Source organism: Panthera onca, chromosome A3 (assembly GCF_046562875.1).
Source record: "Panthera onca isolate mPanOnc1 chromosome A3, mPanOnc1 haplotype 2, whole genome shotgun sequence".
NCBI lineage: Eukaryota > Metazoa > Chordata > Mammalia > Carnivora > Felidae > Panthera > Panthera onca.
In genome coordinates this window covers 40,588,385-40,599,604 of record NC_138341.1, presented here as the reverse complement: position 1 = coordinate 40,599,604, position 11,220 = coordinate 40,588,385, and the positions used below count along the sequence as shown (strand labels likewise).

Below are 11,220 nucleotides of genomic sequence, written 5' to 3'. Positions count from 1 at the left end.
ACAGCACTTCAAATGTATACTTCTATATTAAGCTTGGTGGTGCATGCCAGGAAACTTTTGGACCACCTGGAAGGAATATTCATTCCTTCAGAAATAGTAAACCAAAAAATACAACCTGGGAAAAAATTTCATCAGGTAGTTAATGCCTTGTAAAAGGAATCCAAAACAAAAAAGTAAATATTTTCTGCAAACTACTTGCTGGTGAATAATATAATAAGTACTACAGGCTATAAACACCTTGTTTCCTCACAAGCTTTGTAAATTTGAGTGATACACATGGCATCTGAAACGCTTCATCCCTACTCTGTAGACAGTAGTGGCATAAAGCAATGAGAACACCACAAACAGTCTTTGTTGCAAGCACTAAACTCTGACATGATAGTGTGAAAGCTGTGAAGGTACCATGTAAACTTAGCATGGCTATCTCTGTTCCATTAAAACCTGATTTATCAACACTGAGATTTGAATTTGATATAATTTTCATATCACAAACTATTATCCTTCTTTGATTTATTTGGGAACAATTTGAAAATGTAAAAAAAAAACCCCAAAACCTTCTTAGCTCACAGGACCTATGAAAACAGGCAGGAGGCTGTAGTCTGCCTGCTTTGAACAGTAGCTTTTTGTTAGGCCTCTTTGCCTGATGTTGTAAGTCACCAAACGCCCCAAGAGCATAAAACAGTAGTAAATATAAACTCCCTTCAGTGAACTTTCCTTCTCTTTGACTCCTTAAGTCCTGGCTGATTTGATTGACTCTGATACCTTCAAATCAGCTGGGTTTTGTTGTTGTCATTTTATTTTAGCATTTTATCCAACATTTATAATGGTTCTTGTTTTTTTTTTTTTAAGTTTATTTATTTATTTGAGAGAGAATGAGAGGGAGAGACCATGAGTGGGGGAAGGGCAGAGAGAGAGAGAGAGAGAGAGAGAGAGAGAGAGGGAGAGAGAATCCCAAGCAGGCTCCACACTGACAGCACGCAGAGCCTGATGTGGGGCTCAATCTCACGAGCTGTGAGATCATGACCTGAGCCAAGATCGAGAGTTGGATGCTTAACCAACTGAACCACTCAGGGGCCCCTATAATGGTTCTTGATGGAAAAGTCAATTTGACCTTAATATTCCATTAGAATGGAAAGCAGAAGTCTATATACATTAATTTTAATCTGCTACTTTCACTGTCACGAGCCTCTTTCCACATTGACAAGCATTTTCACAATGTCATAACATTCCATTGGATGAATGCATCACGATTTTATGTAACAATTCCCTATTTGGGGACAATGAGATTGTTTCCAGCTTTTTACTATGATGAACACATTTCTGTAGGTTTACTTGTGCGCCTAGTTATTTTCTTAGTATAAAATCCTAGAAGTGTATAGATGAGTGCACACATTTAAAGGTTTTTAATAGCTATTGCCAAACTTCCCTTCAGAAATGTGACACAACCATGCCCAGCAGCTGTATGTTTTACAGCACAGGGCCCAGTGCTGGGTGTTATTGTTTTCTGCCTTTGGCAATCTAGGAGATGAAAAATGGTATCTCTTGCTGCTTCAGTTTGCATTTCTTCAAGGTTGATAGGTGTGGCTGGCTGATAATGGCTCACTCCCAAAGATATGTCCAAGTACTAATCCCTGGAACCTGTGAACATTACCTTATAAGGAAAAGGGGTCTTGCAGATGTGATTAAGTTAAGGATCTCGAGTGGGGAGATTATCCAAGATTATCTGGGTGGGCCCTAAATGACATCACAAATGTCCTTCCTTATAAGAAGGAAGCAGAGAGGGGCGCCTGGGTGGCGCAGTCGGTTAAGTGTCCGACTTCACCCAGGTCACGATCTCGCGGTCCGTGAGTTCGAGCCCCGCGTCAGGCTCTGGGCTGATGGCTCGGAGCCTGGAGCCTGTTTCCGATTCTGTGTCTCCCTCTCTCTCTGCCCCTCCCCCGTTCATGCTCTGTCTCTCTCTGTCCCAAAAATAAAAAAAAAAAAAAAAAAGAAGGAAGCAGAGAGAGATTTGACAAAGGAGGAGGCAATGTGACCACAGAGGCTGAAGGTGGAGTGATGGGATGTGACAGAATGCTGGCAGCTACCAGAAGCTGGAAGAGGCAAGGAATATATTCTCTCTAGAGCCTCAGGAGGGAATTCGGCCCTGCTAACACCTTGATTTTGATTTAGTGAAACTCATTTTGGACTTCCTGTCTCCACAACAATGAGATACTGCATTTCTGGTGTTTTAAGCCACCAAGTTTGTGGTGCTTTGTTACAGCAACCATGGCAAACTAATATGTTTTACGGACCACATGAAAAACTTTCTTTTAAAAACGTATAGGGGTGCCTGGGTGGCTCAGTCAGTTGAGTTTCAGACTCTTGATTTCGGCTCAGGTCATGGTTTTTCATGAGTTCATGAGTTGGAGCCCCACATCGGGCTCTGTGCTAAGTGCCTCCTGGGATCCTCTCACTCTCCCTCTGCCCCTCCCCCGCTCACACTTGTGCTCTCTCTCTCTCTCTCTCTCTCAAAAAATAATAAACAACAACAACCAAATACCCGCCACCCATTTAAAAAAACTTATAAAATGGAAATATCACACAATAATGTGAACAGTACAATTCTATATGTGTGAAAATAAATTTGAATATTTGTGTATGTGTTTACACATGCCCAGGAAAAATGTCTAGAGGGACACACCTAACAAGTAACAGTGCTTAACAGGAGGGAGGTGTGGCAAGCCAGAAAGAGGTACTGTTACTTTTACTCAAGATACTACTGGAGATCCAAGGATATTGTTTGAAGAAGCTTCGAGACTGCATTCATGTATTAATTGTGTAAACAGGAGATAAGGCATCTCTGGTTGCTACAGACAACAAAATATGTAGAAAGCAGACCAAGACAGGCTCCTCTCCTCTCCACTTTCTCGGATGTATTTTTTGATAACTTGCGCATCTTCTCAGACTTTTTTCTGCGCTGGTACAAACACATATATGCAATTTTGAAAAGACAAAAATGAATGAGTGCCATATACACTGACTTTCATTTAATGTTTCTCCAAAAATCAGTCTAGGATCCTTAGGCGCAGGGGCCTCATTCTGTTGGGCTGGTTGCTGCACGGGGCAGGGCACTCGCTGTAAGACCCAGAACTCACCTTGCCAACCTCCCCGCTGCTTTGCACTTCCTTGTATCTGTGACTTTATCCCTTTGGGGAGGAATCGCTGTAGAAAACTCCCCTGGCAGTTTTGAAAACAGTTTTATTCCCATACTGCCTTTCAGTCTGGTCTTAAAATGGATGCTCTCACCACCAACAGTTCCTACTGTGGATGACACGGGATCTACTTTTTAAAACTTTCCGGAACTGGTTGGAGAGGGATGCTAGCTTAATGTAATTACAAGAGGCATTTCTTTAAGTAAGCATGAGACTGGTTGGGTATTTTTTTTTTATATGCTCCTTGGCTACCGAGGCAGCTTTGTGAACGACTCCAGAGATCACCAGCACACAATTTTCCTTCGCAACGAACCAAATCCGAACCCTTTCTGAAACCAAGACTGAGTTGTTCGTTTAAAGAAGGACCCGGTCGGGAACTATGGGGCGCAGGTGATCTATGGGATTTTAGTGGCGGGTGACTTTAGGCACCTGAACAAGGTAAAAAACCCGGGCTAGGGAGGGGGCGCGTTGGAACCCCACGGGAGCAGGAGCAGAAGGCCACCGGCGTATTCCGGGATGCCATAAATAGGCCCGATCCTCTGCCCCACGCATCTGGCGAGGGCGAGCAGGCTGGCGGGGTCCAGTGCTCCGAGGAACTCCAGGCAGCGAGTGTCCGCGGCCAGTCTGTGTGTCCGAAGCTTTCCCGCAGGGGGCAGTGCCGCCCGCCAGCGCGCCGATGCGGTGGGAGGGGTGTGTGGAAGCGGTGAGGAGTTGTGGGGGTTCTTTGGAAGAAAGTTAGGGGATGCTTAGGGGGTGGCAGGGGTGGGCCGGAGGGTGGGGAAGGACCGCCGGGGGTGCGTGGCGAGGCGCAAGGGAGGGGGCCAGGATGAGGCTGGGGGCGCGGGGGTGCGCGCGGCGGGGAGGCGCAGCCCCCGGAAGGTGTGAGTGAGCGGTGTGCGAGTGTGAATGCGAGTGAGTGTGTGCGCGCCGGAGCTCTCTGGGTTCCGCGAGGCGCGCGGGTGTCAGCTTGCAGCCGGGGCTCCTCCCTCCGGCCCCCCTGCCCAGCCCGGCGATCCCTCCTTCCTTCGCCGCTCGCCCCTCCCCGGCGGGCCAGGCGCTGGGACGCCCCGGCGGAGCAGGCGGCGGCGGCGAGTTGGGGAGCCCTGGGCTGGGCGCTGCCGGAGGGGCCCGAGCCGAGCCGCCCCCGCCCCGGCCCGGCCGCGCCGGCCCGCTTCCCGCGGGGCCACGCCCTGTCAAACTTTGTTGCTGCGGCCGCCGCGGCGGCGAGCCGAGCGGGCAGGCGAGCGGGAGGGAGGGAGGGGCGGGCGCCGGGCCGGGCCGGGCCGGGCGCGGGCGGCGAGGGGCTCGGAGAGCGGCGGCCCCGGCCCGCGGCCCCACCATGCCCCAGCTCGGCGGCGGCGGCGGCGGGGGAGGCGGCGGCGGCGGCGGCGGCTCGGGCGCCGGGGCGGCCGGCGGAGGGGACGACCTCGGGGCGAACGACGAGCTGATCCCCTTCCAAGACGAGGGGGGCGAGGAGCAGGAGCCGAGCAGCGACAGTGCCTCGGCGCAGCGGGACCTGGACGAGGTCAAGTCGTCCCTGGTCAACGAGTCGGAGAACCAGAGCAGCAGCTCGGACTCGGAGGTAAGGAGGCTCCCGGGGCCGACCCCGGGGGACCCCGGCCCCGCGCCCGCTCACCCGCCCTCGCCTTTGTGTCTCCTCCGCAGGCGGAGAGGCGCCCGCAGCCCGCCCGGGACGCCTTCCAGAAGCCGCGGGACTATTTCGCCGAAGGTACGTGCGGGTCTGGGCAGCCCCCACGCGCGGGCCCCGCTGCGCCCAGCGCCTCCGCTCAGGCCGCCCACGGTTCCCCTCGTCCCGTGGCCGTGCCCCTGCTCTCCGTCCCCCGCGGCCACAGCCGTCCTGGAGCGCGGTCCCCGCCCCGGGTCCCCTGCCGCTGCGCTGTCCCGGCGGCCCGGGCCTCACCCCCGCCTCGGTCTCACCCGCAGTGAGAAGGCCCCAGGACGGCGCGTTCTTTAAGGGCCCCCCGTACCCTGGGTACCCGTTCCTGATGATCCCGGACTTGAGCAGTCCGTACCTCTCCAACGGACCCCTGTCTCCGGGAGGAGCGCGCACGGTGAGTGCGGGTCGGGCCGCGCCAGGGCGGGTGGGGGGCCGGGCCGGCGGGATGCGCCCCCGGGCTCGGCGACGGGGTGGGGGATGGGGCCGTCTCGGGAGGATCCTGGGCAGAGCGAGTTTGCGGAGTTGAACTATTCTGTGGCTGCCGAGCGTTAGGCTGCGCTGGCCAGTGCTTGCAGGAAAGTAAAGTTCCTTTAAAATTTACCCTTCTACTGGGGAAGAGGCTTTGGGGTCCATTTCTGGGGGTCTTCCCTGGCCTCCAAAATTCTTTGCTGGTAGTAAAGGAGAACTTGGATTTGTGCCCGCTTTTGGACGGGGGTGGGGGGGGGGTGTCTCGCTTTCCTTCCTGGAAATCCGTCAGCTTTCCCTGGCAGTTGGGCAGTGGGCTGGGGGAGCTGGCTTGGCGACGTTGCCCCCGACTCCAGTTTCACTGGGCTGCTGCGAGTTCGTTCCTAAGAAACCCAGTATTCGTGGCGGATTATTCACACCCCCCTCCCTACCCCCAGCCGTCGAGCGGGGGCCTCAACTGTTCTGTGGAGCTTGGGATTTTAAACTCGCCTAGATGATTTCGAGGGTGACCCGAGGCATTCTTCAAGTTGAGGAACTTGGCTTTTTCCCCCTTTGTTGCCGGCTTTTCTCATTTAAAGCGAGCGCTGCGACACTTTAAACCTGTTAATGGGCGCGCATTGTGTGCTGTGCGCTGGCATTTAGAGCCGTGATTAAGCAAATTGACCGGGCCCCAGACGACGTGCAAATGAGGGCGGATTCCATCGCCCCCTCCCTGGCCCTAAACTCGCGCCCCCCGCGTCGCGAGGGGAGCAGCCCTGGGCAGGCAAGGCCTTTGTGTCCCCCGAGCCGCCGCCACCTCACCCCACCCCAGGGCCAGCTGCTCAGGTGCTAGGTCCGATAGCAGATTTTCGGTGAGCACCTACCTACTGAGACTGTGACTGTTGTCGGACTCTTGCGCGCCGCCGTCCCTTGGGCCCCACGAGCACCGTAGTGGCTCTCTTTGCTTGCCAGTGCACGCCAGTTCGTTCTTTTTTCGGGGGCGGGAGGTGTTGGCGCCTCAGGAGCAGGCCTGACAAACTCACTTTATGCTTAAGCTGTCCTTAAATACTGCATAATTAAAGGGCCGCCTGAGAAACGCTCTGTACTGAATGGGCGCTCCCTACTGTCAAGGTACAGGGTCGATGGAGAGTGGAGGCGCTCTCCTGGCCGGAAGGGATGTGAGAGTGGAGGTGGGGGGCTCTGACCTGGGGAGAGGGGCGTGGGACCACACACCTTCATCTTTCTAGCCGGGAAAGCCCCGCAGCTTTGTCCCTTCTTTGGAGCACCCCGGGAAGTCCTGAGTATAAGCTGGATATGGGCGTCTGACTGGTGCCTTTTCTCATTCATATTGAAAGTGGGTAAAGTAAAAGTTGAGCAAAACAAGCTGCAGCGACTTGGTTTAGGTGTTCACTGATTCTCTTCCTTGTGCACCGATGTAGCTGAGTTCTAAAAGGGTTTTGGAAGCTCAGGTTTGCTAGGGTTCCTGTAACAAAGTCCCATTTTTCCATTTACCATTAGATGTCTAGAGAGAGGAGTCTGGGAGGCATTAACGGCTGTGAGTCAGCACTGATCCAGGTCCTGGTGCAGATCAAGTCACCAGAAGTGTCCCAAATATGACCAGTTTTTCCCTCAAGCAGGCTGTTCCTTCCACCTACCCGGTTCTCTTTGGGGTGCTTTGACTCTTCCTCTTTGAAGGAGAACTCTGACAACTGCCTGTCTTCATCTGTTGCTCCCCCCACCCCCACCCCAAGAGCCTCAGGGGGACTGGTTTTCTGTTTGTGTCGGTTCCCATCTTTCCACCATCTTCCACTGCCCTTCTTTCCTTCTTCCATCTTACATGTTCTTTTGCCTCAGAACTTCCACAGGCTGATTTCTTGCTGGTCCTGGGGATTCCTGATTACTAAATCCAGGCCTGCGTGGGAATTTTGGAGCCCTCCTTGGAGAAGCCAACCTTCTCCTCTGCATGTCTCTGACTGTCCCTGCTCATTCCTGCAGCTGTTCACTGCCCTGGCCCATGTCACCATCCTTCTTTTAAGCCTCCAGGGACACTCAAGTCCCTGTTGTCGACCTTTCCTAAAGATCTTAGTGTATCCTGTCCCACTCTCCTACATAATCTGGTCTCCCTGGTGAACTTCCCATATAGAAGTAAGTTCAATCTCCCTGTAGTTTCTGTGCCCCTTTTGTGCCTTTAATTGTGTTAGGCCTGCCTAGTTCAAAAGTTTATTGATATACTGGGGGAGTTTCCTGCAGTTAGATGAGCTCAATAGAACCTGCTAATTTTGACCCTATCCTTGAACATCATGGGCTTTTCAGAAAGCAAGTGAGGAAACACTTAAGCACTTGATTGTCTGGATTATAGGGTCAAGATGATGCTTTTCCTGTGGATGATTATATTAACGTAATTAATGTGATTTTCACAGTAGGCAAACTATAGGTGCAGACCAAGTGGTCCTCTTTTGGGGTCCAAGCCTGGTAAAATGAATGTACATAGATAAGGGTAGAAGAGGGGGGAGAGAGGTAACTGAAGCTGGACGCAGAGGGGTGCCTGGAATATATGATCTGCTCTCCCTTTTGGCATCCTGGGTCTTTTTTTGTTTTACTACTAGATTTCACAACCTTAGGCGTTCCTACTCTAAAGCCTCTAAGTAGTACAAAACTGGGTGACTTCAGTTCTCTGCTGTTCTCACACTTTCTGGAGATACCAAGCCACAAGCAAAAGTAGGGGTTGGCTGGAGGTTTTCAGGGTGTTAATTGGCCCTAGGAATAGCAAGCAAGAGGGCTGCCGCACCCTCATGCACTGGCATAATTCCTGCTGGGATGACTGGGGGCTGGCCAGTCCCGCAGTTTGGACTTGTCTTCCCCATGCGTTACCTTTGCCCTCCACTCTGGTTTGGCTGGGAGGCTGGGAAGTGGCCTCTTCCTGAGGCTCTTTAGAGAAGAGGTCCCCTTAGCCTGGGGTGTGTGCCAAGCCTCCAAGCCATGATTCATTCTCCTCTGGAGCCCTGGGGACCCTGTGGCCTATGAAGAGATGAATAACTGCCACAAACCGTCTTTCACTCCCTCCAAAAGCCACCCTGAAATGACACATTCATTCATGAAAAGGCTTCACAAGTTTACTAAACCACCTTGGTGCTGTTGACTAGTTTTTTTGTTAGGAAAATGTAAGCCAACACAGAGGAAAGTGGATGTCAAAAATAGTGTAAGACTGGGGCGCCTGGGTGGCTCACTGGGTTAAGCATTCGACTTCAGCTCAGGTCATGACCTCTTGGTTCGTGGGTTCGAGCCCCACGTCGGGCTCTGTGCTGACAGCTCAGAGCCTGGAGCCTGCTTCAGATTCTGTGTCTCCCTCTCTCTCTCAAAAATAAATAAACGTTAAAGAGTTAAAGAAAAATAGTGTAAGGCTAATAAGAGCCAAAAAGAAAATGTTGAATGTGGTTCGGTGACTTAGCTATGAAATGGTAGAGGGTATTTTGACCGCGACATGTGTGCTAATGGCATTTTGGAAAAGAACACTTCTGGGTAAAGTTGTCAAGGGAGTCTATGGCTTGGGGTTCCAGTTCATGAATTTAAGAACCACTATCATGCAGCTCAAGCATCACATTGCTGGCACCTTTCTTGGACCATCTCGACTCAGGCTTCTGTATGAAGTTGTTCTGTTCTCCAAACGTGTGCATGTTTTTCAGTCCTTCCTATCCTGTCGCTTCCCATGGGAGGTCTTGCAAGTATCCTGGATGCTCTTGTTTTCTGCCCGACATGAAGGAACCCAAGCAGAAATCTCTGTGTACAGATAGAGAAGTTGTCTGTCTTTAGAAGCTGTGTGTAAAAGCTGATAAGTAAATCTTTTTCTTCTGGAAGATCAGTATAAACATGCTGCTTTTGGTAAAATTCTTTAAAGCCATTTCATCTAAATATAACTTCTGTTCCATGTTTTTCTAAATATAACTCAGGGTTTAATGAGGGTTTTTTTTAAATGGAATGAGCTTTTGCAAGGGCCCTGCCTGTGTGGCGGAACTTTTGGCACTTGGATTGCTGGGACAAATGATGAGCAGCTCGGTGGAGGGGACTTGAACCCTGTCAGTCTTTTTTCTTTGAGTAGGTGGATCTGGCAGGGTTACCTGACTTGCTTTACTGTTGGAAAGTTATAGGCTGGTCTCATTCTTCATCGATCTCACTTCTTGGGATTCTTGAGGAGAAAGTAGGCTGGTACACTAACAAAAAGTAACCTTTAACATAGTGTTCCTGCCTTTATAGTGATGTGCAAAGTTACAGAATTGTGACCTAAAAAATGACATAATGATTAACTCATTGGAAGATGCAATAATCCAAATATATATGTAATGCAGGTATCCTACTTATATTCCAATTTATTTATTTTTTAAAAATGTTTCATTTATGTATTTGAGAGCAAGAAAGAGAGGGAGCGTGTGTGCACACGCGAATCAGGGTAGGGCGGAGAGAGAAGGAGGGAGAGAGAATCCCAAGCAGGCTCCATGCTGTCAGCGCAGAGCCCGACACAGGGCTTGAACCCACGAACCCACGAACTGTGAGATCATGACCTGAGCCAAAACCAAGAATTGGATGCTTAACCAACTGAGTCATCCAGGTGTCCAATATAGTCATTCCAATTTAGAGTCAACTTGACTTGCCAAACTGGGGAAATTTAGATTGGCATTCTTAAGATTAATTCATAATTCTTCAATTTCATCTGATATTTACTGAGGACCTATCATGGCAGTGGCTCAGGGATATGGGAGATATGATGAAGTAGATCCAGCTTTGCCCTAAAGGGCTTAAAAATTGAAGTAGTGTTGGGGCACCTGGGTGGCTCAGTGGGTTGAGTGTCTGACTTCAGCTCAGGTCATGATCTCACAGTCTGTGAGTTCGAGCCCCGCATCAGGCTCTGTGCTGACAGCTCCGAGCCTGGAGCCTGCTTCAGATTCTGTGCTTCCCTCTCTCTCTGCCCCTCTCCCGCTTATGCTCTCTCTCTGTCTGTCTGTCTCTCTCTCTCAAAAAGTAAATAAACATCAAAAAAAAAAAAATAAGCTTGTTGAAGAAAAGTTGTTTTGGGCTAACATGATCAAGGAACTTAGGGAGAAGAAATTGTTTGAAAGTAGTCCCTGAGGTGCCTGGTTAGCTGAGTTGGTAAAGCATGTGACTCCTTATCTTGGGGTTGTGAGTTCAAGTCCCACACTGGGTGTAGAGATTACTTAAAAAATAAAATCTTTAAAAACAAACAAACAACTAGTCCCTGAAACTCAGTCATTCTTTATTTTATTTTTTTTTAATGTTTATTTATTTTTGAGAGAGGGAGAGAGACAGAGCGTGAGCAGATGACAGGGATGCAGAGAGAGAGGGAGACATAGAATCCAAAGCAGGCTCCAGGTTCTGAGCTGTCAGCACAGATCCTGACACGGGGCTCGAACCCATGAGCTGCGAGGTCATGACCTGAGCCGAAGTTGGACACTTAACCGACTGAGCCACCCAGGCGCCCCAGTCATTCTTTAATTCAATGTAATTCTTGTTAATTATAAAAAAAAATTTAAACATGCAGGAGTGAGAAGTGTTAAGTCTTCCTTCACCCCAATCATGAGGTGGAAGCCAGCACTGGGAGAGCAAAGGCAAAAAGTTCAGGGCTGTCTGGGGTAATACAAGTTACTCCATTTGGCTGCATGATGAGGGGCCAGGGCATGGGATGCCTTGAATGTCATGAAAGAATCTGGGCTTACTCAGGAAGTGGCTGAGAACCATAGAAAATTACACTGGGAAGTGATGTGGCTAGTACGTTTGCCTAGACTATAGTGATTGGAGGGAGAAGATCTGAAAGGAGCTACAAGGGTTAGGAGACTCACAGGAGTCTGGGGTGATGTGAAAAGTGCTCCCAAGAGTAACTGGATGGAGAGGAAGGGT

The 11,220-nt window shown here is 50.4% G+C and overlaps 1 protein-coding gene across 4 annotated transcripts in view; it reads left to right on the top strand.

The window, feature by feature from the left end:
* The first annotated feature begins 4,041 nt into the window (after positions 1–4,041).
* TCF7L1 (transcription factor 7 like 1) overlaps positions 4,042–11,220 on the top strand; it is a 159,123-nt gene continuing 151,944 nt past the window's right edge. The window contains exons 1-3 of one of the 4 annotated variants that reach the window (XM_060656276.3): positions 4,042–4,773; positions 4,857–4,920; positions 5,136–5,263. In XM_060656276.3, the coding sequence (XP_060512259.2) occupies positions 4,531–4,773; positions 4,857–4,920; positions 5,136–5,263 (435 nt within the window). In that variant the 5' untranslated portion in view covers positions 4,042–4,530. The remainder of the gene's footprint in view (positions 4,774–4,856; positions 4,921–5,135; positions 5,264–11,220) is intronic. The other 3 variants (XM_060656286.3, XM_060656295.3, XM_060656304.3) reach the window with 3 other exon arrangements.